Source organism: Cyanistes caeruleus, chromosome 14, assembly GCF_971803275.1.
Source record: "Cyanistes caeruleus chromosome 14, bCyaCae1.hap1.1, whole genome shotgun sequence".
NCBI classification, from domain to species: domain Eukaryota; kingdom Metazoa; phylum Chordata; class Aves; order Passeriformes; family Paridae; genus Cyanistes; species Cyanistes caeruleus.
In genome coordinates, this window is record NC_141714.1 from 19,858,217 (window position 1) to 19,879,067 (window position 20,851).

The window sequence follows — 20,851 nt, forward strand, 5'->3', positions numbered from 1 at the left end:
AAATTCAAATGAAACCTTTGCACTTTGGGTGTGACGTGACAGATCCGTAAGATCTGTCACAGGATAGCTTGGGAGCTGGGTGCCTCTACATATCTTCAGTCAGTTCTTCTTATGGATCCAAGGGAATTTTATTTTTTATCTGCAAGCACAACTGTTAATTCCTCTTAAATATATTTGTCACAGTTGTGGCTGCCACAGACCCAGCAGCAGGATGTGCACTGAATGAAAGCTGCACTGGCTTCAAGTGTCTTTTTCTCTTTTCTGTAGTGGAGGTGCCAAGCATTGTGTGACACTGCTGGCTAACCCAGCACGTGTTTCCTCCCAGGCACAGCAGGCAGTGCAGATGATGCTGGCAGGAGGCTGCTTGCACAGGGTGTGCCCAGAGCAGACACCTGACCCCTCTGGGAGCCAGCACGTGGCCTGGGAGCCCAGCACTGGGGTGCCTGGACACGTGTGGGACCTGGTGTGGGACCTGGTGTGGGACCTGGTGTGGGACATGGTGTGGGACATGGTGTGGGACACTGTGTGGGACCTGGTGTGGGACCTGGTGTAGGACATGGTGTGGGACCTGGTGTGGGACCTGGTGTGGGACCTGGTGTGGGATCTGGTGTAGGACACTGTGTGGGACCTGGTGTGGGACCTGGTGTAGGACATGGTGTGGGACATGGTGTGGGACCTGGTGTGGGACATGGTGTGGGACCTGGTGTGGGACATGGTGTGGGACATGTGTGGGATCTGGTGTGGGACATGGTGTGGGACATGGTGTGGGATCTGGTGTAGGACATGGTGTGGGATCTGGTGTAGGAGATGTGTGGGACACGGTGTAGGACGTGGTGTAGGACGTGGTGTAGGACATGGTGTGGGAGATGTGTGTGACACATGTGGGACATGGTGTGGGAGATGTGTTTGACACATGTGGGACATGGTGTGGGAGATGTGTGTGACACATGTGGGACATGGTGTGGGAGATGTGTGTGACACATGTGGGACATGGTGTGGGACATGGTGTGGGACATGTGTGGGACATGGTGTGGGAGATGTGTGTGACACATGTGGGACATGGTGTGGGAGATGTGTGTGACATGTGGGACGTGGTGTGGGACATGGCATAGGACAGGTGTGTGACACGGTGTGGGATGTGGCTGTCCTGTTTCAGCAGCCACAAAGTCAATATGACACACAGCAGGCAGGTGTCCTGTGAGCAGTCTGGAGTCAGCAGCGCTGTGCACGCTGCAGTGCAGTTTGTAACTCTGCTGCCCCAGCTCATCTGGGGAGCAATATTTCAATTACACACCATTCCATACTGCAGTGTGCAGCTGGCTGCCTTGCTCAGACCGGGCATTTCAAATTGCTCCAAGGATTTGGGTGTTAAAAGGGATGGCAGGAGGCTGTGCTAGTGTGCTGGAAAACGCCTCGCAGCAATGGCTGTGTCCCCAGCAGGACGGGCTGGGACAGCCACCACAGCCTGCTGGAGCAGCAGAGCTGTCCTGGGCCAGGCTGGCACTGCCTGCTGCCACCCCTGCTGTGGGATCAGCCCAGGGGGGAGCGGGGGGCTCAGGGCTCCGGCTGGGGGAGGCTGCTGGGCAGGGACATGGCTCCTCCAGCCCCTGCAGGCTCCTGCTCAGGAGCAGCTCGGGGCTCAGGAGCAGTCTGGGCTCCAGCAGCCCGCAGTCCCCACCTCACACAGTTCCCAGGTGATGCTCAACCCTGGGCTCCACAGCCACGGAATCACAGAAAGATTGGCTGGGAAGGGAGCTGTGGAGATCAGAGGATGGCCTGGGTCAGAAGGGATCCTAAAGCTCACCTGTCCAACCCCCCAGCCACAGCAGCTTCACCTGGAGCGCGCTGTGCTGGAATATCTGCAGGTGTTAACAGCCCCAGGGGCTTTTTGAAATACCCAGAGAAGGAGAGTTCACAATCTCTCTTCACAGCCTGTTCCAGGGCGCTGCCACCCTCAGGTGAAAGACATTTTTCCTCAGATTCAGATGGAATTCCCTGTGTTTCAGTTTGTGCCTGCTGCCCCTTGTCCTGTTGCTAAGCACCACTGGAAGGAGTTTGCGTGTTCAGGAGATTTTTTTCAAAGGGAGTTTCAGGAGCTGTAGAAACACTAAAATGGGGTTTGCATTCTGAGTTCTTGGATTTGGGTTTTTTTTTGGGAACAGAGTCACTTTTCTTGGAACATTATCTGATTATTGGTATTTTCTTATCTTGCAGTCAACACGAGTCTGACACTAAATTTATCCTAATCCTGGATAGGAGACTGGACACATGGACATCTGTCAAAACAACTCTCCAAAAAATAGCAGTAAGTCCTCTTTAGTGTTAATTGCACTGAGTCACCATGGCTTTATGTATCTCCTTCAGCAGCCACTGGGAACCAGGAGCAGTGGTGCTCCTGCTTCCTCTCTAGGCAGTACTTTACTTTATGGCCCTGTAATTAATTTCACTGTGCAAATGAGCTGTTTGTGTATTCATTTGCTTGTTTGATCCATTTGCTGGGTTTTATACTCTTTTGCAGTGGTTCAAATGTGTTTTGTTCTATGCTTTTGATGGGTGGAAAACTTTGCTTCGTACATGTTCTTTCTTGACACTGGTTTGTAGTTTATTTTACCTAATTGTTGGTGGCTGAAAGTTTTAGGTTCTTTAAACAGGCTTCAGAAGCATTTGGATGTGGGCATGGGTGGAAAAATTCATTTTAGAAGTGTATGGATGCATTGATGTGTTTTAAATGATCTGGCACACACATCCATGTGCTACACAGCATCAGCAGATACCTGGTCTGAGCACAGCTCACACGTGGGGTTTGGCAATTCTGCATCGCACTGGCTCTTGGAATCAGAGCTTGGATTTACAGCAGGGCCTGCAGCTGTAGGAAAGTCAGGTTTATGGGTGCAGGGGAAGGCAGGAGCTGACAGACAAAGCCTTTCCCAAGCACATCATGCCACGTGGGTAGGTGAGGGGAAATATTCTGGGTGTATTATTATTATTGTGTTTGTTTCTGCCCATAATCATTGGATGGTTAAAGATATTGATTCCTCTGAGAAAGGATGAGAATCTGTGCTGAGACAGAAAATGCTTACCTGGTTCTGATAAAGTTAGATCTTCTGGTATATTCAATTGTTAATACTGATACAGCTGAACTTGGTGTTAAAAATACCTGGCTTTGCTGGCATTTTGCTGCTCAGCATCTCACAGGAGGCAGAGAGGGTTCCCTTTTCACAGAGTGAATGAGATACCATTTTTGATAAGTATTTTTGGTTCTGAATGTTAGAAACTGAACTTGAGAGTGTGGTTACCATACCCTAGAGAAGAAGCAGCATTTAGGAAGTAGTTCTTTAAAGTGATCATCAAAATTCAGTTCTGCTGCCAGCATTTGAACAGGTGCTAATACCAAGAGCATCCTTTAAGGATGGTGTGCTTGCTTTGCATAGTCTGGAAGTTTCAAATGGGAAAAAAATCCTGTCCTAATTTGTAATTGTAATTTTTCTACAAAAGTGACATTCATTTTGTGTTTAATAAGAAAATTTAATTCTTTGAGCACCCAGCCAGGGTGTGTATGAGTGTGCCAGGTGTCCATGTGGAGAGGTGACTTTGCCTGCAGTATCAGGGCTGTCCATGCAAAGAATGGGAGGTGCTCTGTGCAAAGAGGGATGAGAAGCAGGAAACCCGTGTCCACTGAATCTTATTGCTTTAAAAATAGAGTCTGGTCCTACATGGCTGTCTGTGTCCAGAATGTGTAAGGACAAAAATTTAAATCTTGATTTTTGGTTTTTTCCAATCACACATCATAAACCCTGATGCAATTAAAAAAAAAAATAAAAAAATCTTTTTTTGATCTTTGTACAATTTTGGAGTAAAGGAGTGCCATGAAGCTGAATTTAAACTACAGAGTGTGTCCTATTTTTTCCAGCATATGTATATGCAATTGCAGCTCTGCGGTTGTGCATCTGATCTTGCAAATTCTTCTATCACACTGTACAGATTTTTGTTTTAACTCTTTCTGCGTGGCTCTAATTGCCTGGGCAAGCCAGGCTGGCGCTGGCTGTGGGAGCGGTGCCGGGGCAAGCCTCGGCTTTTGGCCGGAGCAGCTTTCCTCAGTTTGCCCAGAGCAGCTTGGAAAGGCACCTTGGAGATATCGGCAGGGGGGAAAGGGAAGGGTGAAAGCTCTGAGCTGAGAGCCCAATCCTCGCAGGAAAGAGCGTCTGCAGCATGATTTTTGGCATTCCACCTTAAAAGCAAAGCCGGCGCTGGGGAGGAGAGCCGGGCTGCAAGCCGGGAGCGGAGAGCCGGGAGCCGGGCGAGCTGGGGCAGCGCCGGCTGCCACCCGCGGCATCCGCAGCATCCCGATCCACGGCATCCCTGCATCCCGGCATCACCCCATCCCTGCATCCCGATCCACGGCATCCCTGCATCCCGGCATCACCCCATCCCTGCATCCCGGCATCCCGATCCACGGCATCCCTGCATCCCGGCATCACCCCATCCCTGCATCCCGGCATCACCCCATCCCTGCATCCCGGCATCACCCCATCCCTGCATCCCGGCATCCCGATCCACGGCATCCCTGCATCCCGGCATCACCCCATCCCGGCATCCCCGCATCACCCCATCCCGGCATCCCGATCCACGGCATCCCTGCATCCCCGCATCACCCCATCCCGGCATCCCGCATCCCGATCCACGGCATCCCTGCATCCCGGCATCCCGCATCCCAGCATCCCACATCCCCCCATCCCTGCATCCCTGCATCCCGCATCCCTGCATCCCGCATCCCGCGGCCCCGGCGGCTCGGGCCGATGGCGGAGGCGGGCCCGCGGCGGGGCGGGCGGCCCGCCCGGGATGCGGTAAGGCTCCGGGCCCGCCGGGCTCCGGCCCGGGGGAGGGCAGGGCCGGTGGGAGCGGTGCCTGCAGCGCTGGATGTGCCGCGGCGCTGGGGAATATCAGCGGCATCCTCCGAGTGGGAGCGGCCGGCGCTGGGTACCGCTGGTACCGCTGGGTATCACTGGGTACCGCTGGTACCGCTGGGTATCACTGGGTACTGCTGGTACCGCTGGGTATCACTGGGTACCGCTGGTACCGCTGGGTATCACTGGGTACCGCTGGGTATCACTGGGTACCGCTGGTACCGCTGGGTATCACTGGGTATCACTGGGTACCGCTGGTACCGCTGGGTATCACTGGGTATCACTGGGTATCACTGGGTATCACTGGGTACCGCTGGGTACCGCTGGTACCGCTGGGTATCACTGGGTACTGCTGGTACCGCTGGGTATCACTGGGTATTGCAGGGTACCTCTGGATGTCCCTGGGTGTCCCCGGGTGTCCCTTGGTGTCCCTGGGTATCTCTGGGTGTCTCTGGGTATCCCTGGGTGTCTCTGGGTGTCTCTGGGTGTCTCTGGGTGTCTCTGGGTATCTCTGGGTGTCTCTGGGTATCTCTGGGTGTCTCTGGGTGTCCCTGGGTGTCTCTGGGTATCTCTGGGTATCTCTGGGTGTCTCTGGGTGTCCCTGGGTGTCCCTGGGTATCTCTGGGTATCTCTGGGTGTCCCTGGGTGTCTCTGGGTATCTCTGGGTGTCCCTGGGTGTCCCTGGGTGTCTCTGGGTGTCTCTGGGTGTCTCTGGGTATCCCCGAGTGTCCCTGGATGTCCCAGGTGTCCCTGATGTCCCCGGTGTCCCTCTGCTGCCAGGCTCCCCGGTTCCCGCAGTGCTGCTCCCGGCTCTCCTGCTGCTCCTGCAGGGAGGGACAGGCTGTGGCAGAGGGGCCTGTGCTGATCTGTGCCCCAGCGGTGCTGGCAGCATCTCTGGGGTCAGTCGTGCAGAGGCAGAGCTTGCAGAGCGCTGGGAGGTTCATTCTGGCCCTGGGGGAAGCAAAAGCTCAAATGAGTGCCTGGCATTTTGTGCATGACTTTTCCTTTAAGGGGCAGCAGAAAGTCATTAAGTTCAGCACCTGTTTAAGGACTCCCAGCCTGAGTCTGCAGTGCTCAGAAAGAAACTTACTGGCAGTTACTACTTTTTATTAATGTTTATAGATTACCAACCTCGTGGATGCCCCAGTGAACTGCAGGGAAGAATAGTCTCTGAAAACTGAGTTCCTAAAACAGGGGGAAATGGTAAAAAAGTGCTAAATGTGTCAGATTGAGAAATTCAGTAATGAGGCAGTAACTGTGATGCTTTCAGTGCATGTCCTTTCTTGTGCTTCATTAGCCCAGTTCCTCTGTATTGATTCAATCAGGGATCTCTGTGTGGTTATAGTTAAATGTGCATTTAAAAAGTTGCTGAACTGGCCTTAAGGAATCGGTGTCTGAGTCCTTGGGAGGGATGTTGTGAGCATGGGCTGTGGTCAGTGAGAGAGTTAACAGTAGTGACATGTTCCTGATGTTCCTGTGCTTCCTGCCTTTCCTGGGGTGCTGCAGAGGGCAAAGGCTTTAGAGGGTTCTTTAGGTGTTCTGTTACATAACCCCAGCTTTATCAAGTGCACAGGATTCTTTTTTAGTCGTACAAATTATAAGATAAAGCATAAGGCAAGATTAAGGATCCTTTTGTCTTTGCTTTCTTTAATATATTGTGGGAAAGGGTTTTTTGGAGCAGTATCTTCAATAGGGCTCAGTTTTCAGGAAACTTTTCTACACTTCAGCCCTGAGAAAAATGAAAATTGTTACAATGATTAAAAAAGATACAATCCCTACAGCAGTACTGTGTTGAGGAATTCCTGCTCTATGTAGGTTTTTTCTAACATTTCATTCTTTCCCTTAATTCTCTAATAGGGCACAAGACATGGCTTGTTGGTGTCTGTCTTTCTACAAACTTATTTCTCGTCTTGCTCCTTTTTTGCCATGCTTGGAATACATTAGGTATCATTTGCAAAGCTGTGTTTCTTGTTTTGTAGCTGCTCAGAAGTACTGACCTTGATCCTACATGTATAAGACCAGCTGAAAAACCCCCAAATGCTTTCTAAGCTGAGTGGCAACCAAATCTCATGTGTCCTGGAAACTCAGCTGCTTTGAGGTGAAACATCAAGGAGCAAGAGGGAACTGTGTTTGGAGAGCCAGAGCTCCTCCAGGGAGTTTGCTCTGTGCCCAAAGGGTGCCAGTTAAAAAGGACTTGAAGGAGTAAGAGAGGCCAAAGCTCCCAGTGCCAGGCAGGGTTGAAGGGGAATGGTGGCAGACCGAGGGAGGGTGAATTTCTGGCTGGTTGTTCACAAAGCTATTCCTGATGCATTTTTCAGGAGAGGTTCAAGGTGGGAGCACAAAGCTCACAGAGGAGGCATCGTGTGGTGCCCAGGTGTGGAGCAGGAGGCAGCACCAATGTCTCTGTTATTTAATGGTTTGCTGTTGTTTCCAACGCCAGGTCTTTGTCCCTGGCACCACTCTTGTTGGCTTCCAAAGGGTACGAGTTTGTCATTTCATTCACAATCTTTTTATTTTTTATTTTTTTCTGCTCATACTTAAAAAACAGCAGATCAATATATTGGATTTATGTGGCTTATATCATCCTAAAAGTCGCTGTCCATTTCTAAGGGAAGTTGTGGGCAGTGGAAGGCACAATCTGCCCCTTCCTACCCCCAAAAACCGAGCAAATGAGTGACAGTGCAGTTCATGGATGCCAGATCTCTCTCAAGTGTGAACCAGGCCTGTTTTAAACAACACTGATGAATGTTTGTGGGAGTGATCTTTGTTCTGAAGGCACACATGAAGTGCCCTGCAGTGCAGAGTACCTGAACATGTTCATTATTCTCACCCTTGGTACAGAGGCTATTTTATCATGTTTCATGGTGGAGGAGGATAATAAAAGGAGGGGAGAAATGTAACCTGGCCTGGCAGGATCTCAGATTAAACCATGTCTTAATTAACTCAAATCTTTGTATCATGTGCTTATCCATAATTTAATGATGCAACTCCTACTTTCTTGAAAATTCTTTTCCATTCTCAAGAACCCTTTTCACAGATCTATTTAAAAATGCACCTGCCAACCATATGCTTGAGAAAAGGCTCCAGCAGTGTAGACAGGAAATTCCAAATTCTTGCCACAAATTAAATGTTGCCTGGTAATTACCAAGGACAAGATGAGTGTGCTTGATGCAGTTATGGGATGATTAGCAAGTTTGGCAATAAATTTTGCTTCCTCAATCTGTCATTCCTCTCAATGTTCCAGCCCTCTGTTCCCTGCTAAGTCATAATTTCACTCCCCAAGTTATAATGATCAACAGTATCTGTATTATTAAAGTTTATAGGAAGTGTGCCCCTGAGGGCAGGGCTCTGAAGGGGAGTGGGGCTGGACAGCCCTGCTGCAGTTCTGTCCCATAGCCCCGAGCCACTCCCAGCATCTCCCTCGTGTTTTAAAAAGAAGAAAAGGCAATCAGCAGCAATGAGAAAAAAACAAAACTCCAACAATTGAATGATTCCCCCTCTTTCCAGTGCATTGAAAGCTGTTGTTGGAGCTGCCCAGGGTGAATGTCCTCTGTGTTTCCTTGCAGGCGTCGTTCCCAGGGAACCTGCACTTGGTGATGGTTCTCCGTCCCACCGGCTTTTTCCAGCGCACCTTCACTGACATTGGATTTCGGTTCAGTCAGGAGGATTTCCTGCTCAAGTTACCGGTACAGAGCTGGGTGTGCAGAGCTGTTGTGTGGGCAGGGCTGGTGGGGCTGGGCTGACACTGCCCCGCTCTGCTGCTGCCCCAGGACAAGGACGTGGATCCACTGGAGCACGTCCAGAGAGGCTGAGAGCTCAGCCCCTCTGCCCTGGAGCCAGGCTGGGAGAGTGGGGCTGCTCAGCCTGGAGAGGAGAGGGCTCCAGGGAGACCTCAGAGCCCTTCCAGGGCATAAAGGGGCTCTGAGAGAGCTGGGGAGGGACATGGGACAAGGAATGGAGGGACAGGACACAGGGAATGGCTCCCACTGGGTAGATATAGATCAGATATTAGGAAGAAATCCCTCCCTGGGAGGGAATTTCTGGGCACAGGTGCCCAGAGCAGCTGTAGCTGCCCCTGGATCCCTGGAAGTGCCCAAGGCCAGGCTGGACACTGGGGCTGGAGCACCTGGGACAGTGGCAGGTGTCCCTGCCCATAGGAGCAAGGCTGGAAACTTCATGATCTTTAAGGTCCCTTCCAACCCAAACCATTCTGTGTGAAGAGTAGCCAGGAATTCATTAAAGTCTGAAAAGTCAAAAGACGTGTCTAGTGGAGCTTTAGCTATGAATTTTACCCATATCCATCTAAGTGTAGACTCCATACCAACATCATGCTGGTATTTGTTCCCAAAATAGCAACTGAAATGAGCTTATAGTCTCAACTCAAAATTTCCAGACTTTTAAACCACCTTGATTATAGGACATAATGAGAATAATTAAGCAAAGTACATTTATAGAATCCAAGGCTGATGCTGTAACACTGAAAACAAATGAATGCTTTCCTTCAGGAAATAGCATGATTTTGACAAACATAACATTTTTCACTCTAAAATGCCTGTTCTCTGCACAATATCAAACATTCCTGACATATCCCATGGCAGATCAAGACACACCAAAAAATCATGAGTACTTATTTATGTGAAATTGGTCCGTGCTTATAACTTATTAAAATGTATGTGTTCTTTCCAGTTTACTGGTCATGCCTTGCTTAAACCTGCATCACTTTGTTTGCAGCCCTGCTCTGCAGCATCTCACTGTGCTTTGCACTTGGGAAAGAAAGCACGTGGAGATGAGGGGTGGCTCACAGCAATGGTCAGACCCACGGAATAAAAGCTGTGTTAAGCCATAGGTGTAAGCAGGGAGCCCTGCTCCAGAACAAGATGTAGAGCAGGCTCAGGTTTGAGGTCTGTGAAGGATCGGTGTGCTGGGCAGGGGTGATGCCAGCAGTGCCCTGTGTGTGTGCAGGTGCTGATGCTGGGCAGGGGTGATGCCAGCAGTGCCCTGTGTGTGTGCAGGTGCTGATGCTGGGCAGGGATGATGCCAGCAGTGCCCTGTGTGTGTGCAGGTGCTGATGCTGGGCAGGGATGATGCCAGCAGTGCCCTGTGTGTGTGCAGGTGGTGATGCTGAGCTCGGTGAGTGACCTGCTGACCTACATCGATGAGCAGCAGCTGACCCCGGAGCTCGGGGGCACCCTGGAGTACTGCCACAGCGAGTGGGTCATCTTCAGGACGGTGAGTGCCACGAGCCCTCTGCCAGCCAGGACTCCCTCTGCAGGGTTTTCAGCACTGGGGGGCTGAAAGTAACCCCCAAAGGCACTGCACCTCCTAGGCCAGATGTGCAAAGAGCCAAGGGGTGTTTGATGGGTTTGCAGGGGAGCTGGATGATTGACTCCCTCAGGCTCCCAAAAGATCTGTCTTCGTAAATCTTTATTAAAATTCCCTTAATGGGAGATACCAAATAGGACTCTTTGTTAATAATGGTCGCTTAATGTGATTAATATCAGAAGTATGTTTGGGAAGCAGGGAAATGAGACTGCCTACTGCATACTGACCCAATGCAGAGAATTCAAAGATTTCCTTTTGGGTTTGTTTCTTTCCCTTTGCAAGAACTTTCCTTGCGCATTGCCAGGAACCAGGAGCTGTGTCTCGCTGTACGTTTTCACACCTCCTGTGCACTCTCAGTTTTCCCTGGGATGTTTCTCCCAGATGAGCAGGATTCCCAGTGGGATGTTCTGTCTGCTCTGTCAGCTCGGGCTGCTGGGCTCCCCTGTCCCTGCAGCCATAGCTCCTAGTGAGCTGTAGGAGCGCGGTGATGGCCAAGCTGATCGCGGTCCCCGTGTCCCCGCAGGCCATCGAGAGTTTTGCGCTGACGGTGAAGGAAATTGCCCAGATGTTGCAGTGCTTTGGCACGGAGCTGGCAGAGACGGAGCTGCCGGAGGACATGTACTCCATCGAGCGCATGCTGGCCCTGCGCACCGAGAGGTACTGCCAGCTCAAGGTACGGCCTGGCACGGCTCTGCCTGCGTTGGGGACTGCCTGCTCGGTGTCTGCTCCTGGCCCCTGTCCGTGTCTGCTCCTGGCCCCTCTCTGTGTCTGCTCCTGGCCCCTGTCCGTGTCTGCTCCTGGCCCCTGTCCGTGTCTGCTCCTGGCCCCTCTCCGTGCCTGCTCCTGGCCTGCTCGGTGTCTGCTCCTGGCCCCTGTCCGTGTCTGCTCCTGGCCCCTCTCTGTGTCTGCTCCTGGCCCCTCTCTGTGTCTGCTCCTGGCCCCTCTCCGTGTCTGCTCCTGGCCTGCTCGGTGCCTGCTTGGTGCCCACTCCTCACCCACTCCTCACCCGCTCGGTGCCCACTTGGGTCTCCCTCTGTGCCCAATCAGTGTCCACTCGGTGCCCGCTCCTCTCACTCCTCGCCTGTCCCTGGCCCGTCCCTGGCCACCTGCCATGCCCTGTGCTGCTGTCAGACGAGGCATGGCACTGAGGATGGTACAGGCACTGCTGATGGTACAGGCACTGCTGATGGTGCAGGCACTGCTGATGGTACAGGCACTGAGGATGGTGCAGGGCACTGATGATGGTACAGGCACTGCTGATGGTACAGGCACTGCTGATGGTACAGGCACTGCTGATGGTGAAGGCACTGCTGATGGTACAGGGCACTGCTGATGGTACAGGCACTGCTGATGGTGCAGGGCAGTGATGATGGTACAGGCACTGCTGATGGTACAGGCACTGAGGATGGCACAGGCACTGATGATGGTACAGGCACTGATGATGGTACAGGCACTGATGATGGTGCAGGCACTGAGGATGGCACAGGCACTGATGATGGTACAGGCACTGATGATGGTACAGGCACTGAGGATGGTGCAGGGCACTGATGATGGTACAGGCACTGATGATGGTACAGGCACTGCTGATGGTACAGGCACTGAGGATGGTACAGGCACTGAGGATGGTGCAGGCACTGAGGATGGTACAGGCACTGAGGATGGTACAGGCACTGATGATGGTACAGGCACTGAGGATGGTACAGGCACTGAGGATGGTACAGGCACTGCTGATGGTACAGGCACTGCTGATGGTACAGGCACTGCTGATGGTACAGGCACTGATGATGGTGCAGGCACTGAGGATGGTACAGGCACTGCTGATGGTACAGGCACTGCTGATGGTACAGGCACTGAGGATGGTACAGGCACTGATGATGGTGCAGGCACTGATGATGGTGCAGGCACTGAGGATGGTGCAGGCACTGAGGATGGTGCAGGCACTGAGGATGGTACAGGCACTGAGGATGGTGCAGGGCACTGATGATGGTACAGGCACTGATGATGGCACAGGCACTGATGATGGTACAGCGGTCCCTGTCTTCATGAAAGCCTTCAGCTTTTCTCTTAAACAACATTTGTTTCTTGAATATTTCAAAATTTTTCAACTGTCTGTGATTGTGATTAATATTATTATAGGAGTCAGTGGAAGGTTTAGTGCAGCCAGCTGCTGCTTTATCAGCCTGTTCTCTTCTGTGCTCCTGCATCTTTCAGGGAGCAGCACAGGCCTGGCCCCAAACCCTTCCTTCAGAAGCAATCACTGTGTTAAAAGTTGTTCTGTGTGGCTGGAGAATGAGCTCCTCTGCTTTGACAGCTTTCATTTACCTAAGTCAAAGAATTTTATCTATTTGAATTTATAATCATGTGTCATTCATGTGACAGCAAGTTCCCAGAAAGCTGCCTCTAGGAAATACTGAAAATGTCATCTGGGTAGTGCTGTGTGTAGGCATAAATACATGTGTGCATGTTTAGAAAGCACCACTACAATACTGTCAATGGGCCTCCATCTCTTCTTTGAAAATGAAGAGAGTAATATAAAATAGCAGCTGCACCTATTGCAAGGTGCTCAGTGACTTCAGCTTCGTGCTCAGGGCTGTGGCCACAGTGTAGGGGGCAAATACCAGCTCCAGAGTGTAGGTCTGTGTATAAACCAGTCAGCAGAGCCCGCTTTTCTCTGCGGAGAAATAAAACACGTGACGAGTTTTCATTTGTGTAGAAAGCACAGCAGCACTCAGTACAAGCCATCTGTTGCTTTTAATTCCTCATCTATTAATTTCAAATATCAAAACCACTCCTTGGCTTTTGTCTGAAATGAGGTCTGTTGGCTTTTTTCTTTTGTTCCTTCTAAGACCATGAAACACAAAAGCAGATGAGGAACTGCACAGATTGTGGTGACAGCAAGACATGGGATCCTTGTCTCTCTCACACACCCCCAAGACTGGTACAATTGATTCCTAAATCCAAATAATTAGTCAATCAGAATAATTTATGGAGCTGTGATGCTGAACAGAAACTGGCAGCAAGCACAATGAAAAAATGAGAGAAATTAATTAAACAGAGTAACTAATAAATGAACCCCATTGATATGCTGAACAGAAAAAGTCAAGTTAGCACCTGTTTGACAGTTGGGCCACTTTGCTTTATGGATAATGAATGGCTTTGAATCAAAAGGAGCATGGGTCTCTGGAGAGTGAGGTGTAAGGGATGAAATAACAGCCACCTGCAGTCTTAAACATGCTGCATCATTCCTCTTCTCCTCTGGGTCTCGTGCCTGTGGCAGTACCAAAAGGAGACAGGTTTTTTGCCTTGTAGTCATCTTCCAGGGTGTTTTAGTGACAGGGATGCAGTCTGGCAGTGGACACTGTGTGTGGCAGAGGGGAAGTTCCTGCAGCTGTGTCCTGCTGCCCTGAAGCTGGGGTTATGTTTGCTGTGAGCTGTCTGGGGCAGGCAGACATTTAAGCAAGTCTGGGCTTTCTGAATCTTCTCCCTGAAGAGATTTTGCCATTGTTTCTCCTGCAATAGAAACCTGGCTCTCTCCTAGGATGGGCTCTTACTCCTCCAGTGACCCAGCTCTCCACTGGAACCAAACACAGGTCACTCCTTCAGGGCCTCTTCCATCTCAGTTCATCAGCTGTGTGTGTTTCCTCCCTCCTCACTTCTGTGTGGCCTCCTTTTTCTCAAGATAGTTGACTCAATGCACATGTTTCCTTGGGGGCTGAGCCCAGCCAGCACAAAGCACCTCAGCTGATGCTAATGCCAACACCAAGGGTTTAAATTTTCCCCAAGCAGAGGTTGTGTTGGGAGTGTTGACTTTATCAGTTGAGGTGAGTGGTGCTACGTGGGCTCAGTCCTGGCTTTGTTCCCCCATGGGATGCTCCTCTTACAACCTCCTCTCCTGACCTTGATGGAGAAGCACCCCTCAGGCTGTGGAAATTCTTGCTTGAAGACATGAACTTGTGGGAAATGTCTGACAGCACCACCTGCCCATCAGGGGAGAGCTGGGGCAGCGCTGGCCTCCTGCATCATTCTGTGGCCTGATGTATTCATGTGTGCCAGTTTCCACCCAGCCTGGTGATGGGTCCATGGCTCAGGTTGTGCAGCTCTAATTCCATGTTAAGAGGACTGAAACATCTGCTGGAATCCTTTGGTCGGTTGGGTATTGGGGCTTCGTTTCACACAGGGAAACGAAAGCAGGAGAAGCACAAAATGACTTATCCTTACCTCACAATAAGTAGCCTGAATGAGAAATGTTTTGTGTTACACAGGAAGATATTACAGCAGTCACAAAAGAGGGAAACTTGCTTTTGAGCAGTTTTGAAGAGCCTGACTCTGGGGAATGCAGTCAGGACCAGCAGCAAGAGAGGCCTGGGGACTGGGAGACTGTCAATCGGTGAGTGCACCCTGCTCCTAATTCCCTGATTTTTCAATGGAATACTCCAATTATTTAGGTGTGGATGTGTGAAGTCACCTGTTAAAGACAAAGATACCAGAATTTTGCTCCAGTCCATCAGATTGCTGGGTGACTTCTCTCATGATTTTGACTTGCTCTGATTTTATCCCCTCTGTTACGATGAGGCTGTGGAGTGGATGCAGGGCTCTCCCATGCCAGGCTCCCGGGTTTTACCCAGCTAAATGGAGACAGCAGCAGCTGCTTCACACAGATGCTGTCCCCTGCACTGATGTTTCATTAAATCTCTCTCTGAGATCATCTCAAGTCATATATACACGTCTGTTGACTTCTTCTGAGACCTTGGGTCCAGAACACCTGTGTAAGTGATCTCTGGGTCTTGTCCATCTCTGCTTGTCCTCTGTTTCAAACTGTTCCAGTCCTGTCCTTTTTCTGTGCCCAAGGTTGCTTGGTCAGCTGCGTGAGATGGAGACTGCTTTTGATGGCTTCTGGGAAAAACATCAGTTAAAAATGGAGCAATATTTACAACTCTGGAAGTTTGAGCAAAGTTTTCAAGAGGTAGGATCTGATGTGCTTCCATTGGCAGAAGGGAGAGCTGGAGATCTGATGGAGAGAAGTTTCAATGCCTTTTATTTTGAGAGTGTTTAATTTATGCTGCTGTTCCTTGACTGTGGCAGGGCTAGCTAGCTTGGGGAGATGGCTGTGCTTTCCCACTGAGAGCTAATTTAGGTATCACTGCCCTGCAGTGACGTGGATTTTGCTGATGGAAGCATCTTTGAATTTAGAAATTAGTTCTTGGACACTACTTGTATTATTTGATTTAGCAGTCTTAGCTCAAGTGTGATTAATTTTGGGCTCAGAATTATTTCCTGCCTGTGCTTTGTATCCTTTTGCAGCAATCTTCTTCTTTGTGTCTAGGTCAAGAACGCCATTGAATTTTTAATGGGTCAGCAAGCAGAGCTGCCCGACACTGGCGACAGCATCCCCCAGGTGAAACAGAGGCTCAAGGACTTGGATCATTTCGATGGCATGGCTCAGGTGAGATAATCTTGCACACAAGAAGCGCTGCTGAAACACAAGAGCCACATTCTGTACTTGTGGTAGGAGGTCTTTGCTGAAATTACCTGGTCCTGGTGTAATTTATTGGTAAGTGCTGCACAAAAGGATTGATTTCATGTCTCTGTTCTGAGCAGCAATGCTGTGATCACCCTGAAAGCCAGAAACAGGGTATTTAATTATCAGAGTTAAAATAAATTGCTGAGCCACCATGAAAATCCGGAACAGATAAATGTCTGAACGTGGGGGAGGCGTGGGATTTAATGAGCTGGAAGAAAAATTCTTTATATTTTAAGTGCTTTAGCTATGCTAATAGGCAGAAACTTGTTACCAGGCACATGGAGTTGCAAAAAAAGTTGTATCCTGACATGTCTGTGACTTGAATATAACATATGGGTGAAGACTAAGAGAAGTAGGGGAAAGAAGAGTGAAGAGAAATGATTCATAGGAGCCCAGCTTAGGATGTGACCTCTGCAAAGGGATGTGCTGAGTACGTGGGCCAGGGTCAGCAGAGAAATCCTGAGGGATCTGGACACTAGAGAGAAGAGTTCTAGAGAAAGGTCTGAGGATTTCTGGCCATTTGGAAGAAATGTTTATGGAAGAGGGAGGAGGATGAAAAAGGCAGGCAGGGTACAGCTGGAAAGCCATCCCAGTGGAAATGCAGCCCTGGAGAAACCAGAACCCTTACACTGAGTGAGGTGTGCAGAAAAGATCTTGTGTTCTTGGCATAAGACACCCCTTAACTACTGCAGTTCCCTTTGGTGCTTGGGAGCAGAGTGGGCCTAAGCTGGGCATCAGCTGTGGTTTATTTGGGGTGCAGCTCCTGGAGGGGCAGTGGTGCATGGCCAGCAGCTGCTCACAGCATCACTACTTTGGTGAAACACTCTTTTCTTCTCCATCCTCTTTGTGATAGCAAAGGTTTTTGTTTGCAGCTGCTGGGTGCTTTCACCCTGGGTGAGCCACCCACGCTGGCTGCTCCTAAGGGCAGTGATCCCCACGAGTGGCTGCAGCCCCGTCAGTGAGATGGGTACGTGCAGACACCTGGGCATTAGTGCCGTGTGTTCTCTCCCTTTCCTGCAGGATCTGATAGGGAAGGCTCAGGTGGTGATACTGCACGGCCACCAGCTCGCAGCCAACCATCACTACGCGCTCAACCTGATCTGCCAGCAGTGCAACGAGCTGCGGCACCACTGCGACCTCCTGGCTGATGACATCAAAAGGAAGCAGATGCGCCTGCAGAAGACCTTGGACCTTCACACTCGCCTTCAGCAGGTGGGGCTCAGAGATACAGGGCTCTGAGGACATGGTTGGTTAGCTTCCCCATGGGGTTAGCCTCTTGTTAGCTGGAAGCATCTGCAGTTTGCAGCTTTTCTTCAGCAGTCAATGGTAGGGAGGTGTTCCTGGAGGCTGGAGGAGTGCCACAGCCCTCCCTTAGCTGGGGAGTCAGCAAACAGGTACCTGTGAGGGCAGCAGAAAGAGCTGGGCATCTCCACAGAACACCAAGTTCCCCTGCTGTTCTCAGTCATGCTTTCATGCTGCAGCCATGTATTAATTGACTTTGGAGTTTTTCATGCCCAGTGCAACAGAGGCAATGCTTTCACATAAACTCCAGCCCTTTCTTCTCAGTGATTTACTGAGAATGAACATAGCTGAGTGGAAAATGAGGTGACAGATTGGTAGATAGGCACAGCTGCTGTGTTCTAGCATGGAAGTGGAATCATGTGGTTCTGATGCTCTTTGATAACTTAATCAGCATCAAATATTCATTTAGGGAAATTCACGCTAATTAAGCCAGAAGGCACAGGGCTGTAATGTGCTTGAGGCCAATTAAGAGAAACAGTGGATTTTGACCCTGTTCCATTTCCCTGTTTTGGGGAACTGGGGAGCTCGTTTTTCCTCTCTGTGTGCTCTACTTCGGCATCGTGCTGATCTGTGGGGACAGAGAGTTCCTTGGCAGCCTCTCAGCTGCAGGACAGGGGCCTCACCTGGGCTCCTTGCAGGCCTGGTTGGTGCCCAGGTCTAGTCTGGGGCTGTGCTGGAGCACAGCATGGTCCTGCTCTCCGTGTCTCCCTTCCCCTCACTGCACTGGAGATGCTCTGTTGTTCTTGGCTGGAGCATCTTCTCAGCCTGGTGCACACCAGTGTGTGAGTGCCAATGAGCCCCAGTTCAGGTCTGCACTGAGCCTTAGGAAACCTGCCAGCCTCCCTGTGAGCTCCAAAGTGCCCATTGCAGCTTTCCCAGGTGGAGAAATGAGCATCTGCTTGTCACCGGGGTCAGCTGTGTCCAGTGCTTCCATGGCAGGTACACCACTGATGTCAGCCAGGTACAAGTGGGAACAGCTTGCCTGGGTCTGTCCAGGACTGCAGTCACCTTACAGAAAAAATGTGGCCTTTTGCTTTATAATCAATCCACAGTGAGTGCTGAGGTCTTTGGGAGGGCTCTTTAGCTGCATCCAGATCCCATCAGTGATGTTCCTCATGAGAACCTCGCTGCAGCAGAGGGAGCCCTGAGGTCTCACTCCTGTGCTGTCCCCAGGCTCTGCAGTGCTGTGATGAAGGTGCCTACCTGCTCGCCAACCAGCAGATGGATAAGTGCCAGTCTAAGGAAGGTGCTCAGAAAGCACTCCAGGACATAGAAAGATTTCTTGAAAGCTCTTCAGCCTACTTAAACTATGATCCCCAAGCCCTACACTACGATTTTGAGTCAGTCTTAACATCTGAGTTGAAGGTAAGCAGTGCCTCCAGTTCCTTGTCACACAGGTGAGAAGCAGGGTTGGACCGTGTGGCGGTGCTGTCACCTTTAGAGTCCTCTGCTTTGGGCCAAAGTGCAAATGCACGGTGATTATGTGTTTCTCCCTTCACTCTCTGCAGTGCCAGATCCAGTCAGTGCAGGTGAAGCTGGAGAACGTTCGCAGCATGTTTGAGAACCGGCAGTCCTGCTTCAAGAAGCTGCTGGACAAACACGTGCGGCCTGTCCAGCTCGTGGCTCCTCGGCCAGAAAATCCACCGAGATCAAAGTCACCCTTATTCTCTCCTAAACACGGTAAAATACTGCAGGCTTACCGTATTTTCAGCTGATATTTTGCTTTGAGGCAGGAAGAGTAAGGCTTAAGAGGGTTTTGAGGAGCTAACTTAGCCTTGCTGGCAGATACAGTTATTGGATGGTGTTAAATACATAGCAGGTGATTTATTACCTTTCCAGTGTTTGTGTCAATGTTCCCATACCTCTGTGAAGGATGAAGGTGGTTGCTTGTTATTCATTCCACTTCCTACTCAGTAGAAAGAGCTGTAGGTAGTGAACACCAGTTCTGCTTTACTGGCATCCTGCTGGGCTGGAATCTGGTGAGTTAATACTACAGGGAAAAAAGGGCAGGGCTTATAAATTTATTAGCTTGCCTATTCTCTGTGGCTGTCTTGAGCTGGAACTGACATAAAGTTAGACTGATGTTTGCAAAGGAGCTTGGAGAAATGAGGAGCTCAAATCTCATGAACAGAAACGAGCTGGATGCTTAGCTCCTTTTGATTCCTTCAGGGTGTCTTCCCTAAATCCCAGTTGTGGAATAATTAATGCCCATAAAGGTACAAATTCTCATTGAACTGAGGTCACTGAATGTTCTGCCTTAGTTTTGGTAATGGGATGTGGCACCATGTTAGCTTTAAATGATTAACATTAAAACTTTCATCCTTGGCAGCCTTGAGTGTACCAGACAGAATTAAAAGAGATTCCAAAGTAGCATTCATGTATTTCCAACCAGGGACTTGCTAAATTATGTCAGAATATTAAATTCAATGATCTGACTACATAAAAGCAATTAAACATTTGTGTTTTAACACAAGGCTTTTATGATGAATTCACAAATATTGGTTATGGTAAGTTGTAGCAGGTGTCATACAGCAGCAAAAGCAGCTTCAGTTCAGGGAATGAGAAATGGAAATTGCCAAGTGGAGGGGTGGGAATGAAGCTGGATGCAATGAGGGAAATGAAACTACTCCAGATTCAGGCCAGTGCAGCAAATAAATCCCAGATTTCCTCTTCCCAGGCTGATGCCACCCTCTCTAAAGCACATTATCTTCTGAAGCCCTTTCCTCAATCAGTAAAAGCTCTGAGTCTTCAAAGTAGAGCACTGCCCGTTTTACCTGGCACAGCTTTTCCAGCTTCCTAGAAAGAGGAAAGGGTTAAAGGCAAATTATTGACTGAAAGAGTAGGGTAAATGGGTGGCCACCTCTGTGGGATGTTGTGAGATCATCACTCAGCTGGAATTATTTCATGCCTTTATGGGATGCAGGTTTTTCTAGCAGAGGCACTCGGTCACCTGCAAAGCACAGGCATCCTCCATTAATCCTCTGCCTGAAAGTAATGATCAAGTGTGGGAAAGACAAAAGGCTCCTCTTTGGCTAGATCATGACAAGAGAGCTTTTTAATAAAGTCTGTTTGATACCAAACATCAAACTGCTGCAGGCCTGCTGGCGTGATGGGCAGTGTCAAAGGCACACGCTGAGCTCTGCTGGGAGTGCTTTGAGATGGATGGGTTTTATGGTGTGGCTTGAAACCAAACCAACTCTGAGCACATCACTTTCGTCCTCTATTCCTTCCTTTCTTATATTTCTATGCCCCTTTCCCCCCCTTCTGTCTCTGTCTGAGAACAGATGCTTCCTTTTATCTTTGCCCTGGATTTGAAGCCTGTCTGAGAAATGTGGGTCTAATTTTTAAACCATTTTTTGGGGGTGGGGAGGTGGGGAAAGAGTAAATCTCTCCCACCCTGAGCCCTCAGGTGTGAGATGTGCACAAGTGGCACTGCAGGCTGTGGCAGAGCCCAGGTGCTGGAGCAGAGTCACTCTTGCAGGAGAAGCTGGTGCCCATCTCCCATCCAGCTCCAGCCCTTCAGCAGGACCCCTGGCGAGTCCTCATCTCTTTTGGGTCTTCCCATGTGTGATGGGCCCAGCCCACGCACACCTCTGGTCTGTCTGCAGCATCCAGAGCTCTCTGATTACACCTGCAAGGCCTGGCCCTGGTGACCTGCAAGGCCTGGCCCCGATGACCCTCAGTAGCCACTGGGCCCTGGTCACCCTCCAGCAGCCAGGCCATGGTCACCCTCCAGCAGCCAGGCCATGGTGACACTCAGCAGCCAGGCCATGGTGACACTCAGCAGCCGGGCTGTGGTCAC

General features: G+C 50.2%; 1 protein-coding gene across 4 annotated transcripts in view; it reads left to right on the forward strand.

Annotated features, from left to right (window-relative positions):
• MCF2 (MCF.2 cell line derived transforming sequence) overlaps positions 1-20,851 on the forward strand; it is a 56,924-nt gene that overhangs the window by 14,965 nt on the left and 21,108 nt on the right. For 3 of the 4 annotated variants that reach the window (XM_086850929.1, XM_086850928.1, XM_086850930.1), the window contains exons 4-13: positions 2,215-2,305; positions 8,471-8,590; positions 10,017-10,133; positions 10,750-10,899; positions 14,489-14,613; positions 15,075-15,189; positions 15,550-15,669; positions 16,768-16,959; positions 18,223-18,414; positions 18,558-18,729. In XM_086850929.1, coding sequence (XP_086707055.1) covers positions 2,215-2,305; positions 8,471-8,590; positions 10,017-10,133; positions 10,750-10,899; positions 14,489-14,613; positions 15,075-15,189; positions 15,550-15,669; positions 16,768-16,959; positions 18,223-18,414; positions 18,558-18,729 — 1,394 coding nt within the window. Of the gene's footprint in view, positions 1-2,214; positions 2,306-4,796; positions 4,845-8,470; positions 8,591-10,016; positions 10,134-10,749; positions 10,900-14,488; positions 14,614-15,074; positions 15,190-15,549; positions 15,670-16,767; positions 16,960-18,222; positions 18,415-18,557; positions 18,730-20,851 lie in introns of those variants that run through there. The other variant, XM_086850931.1, reaches the window with a different exon arrangement.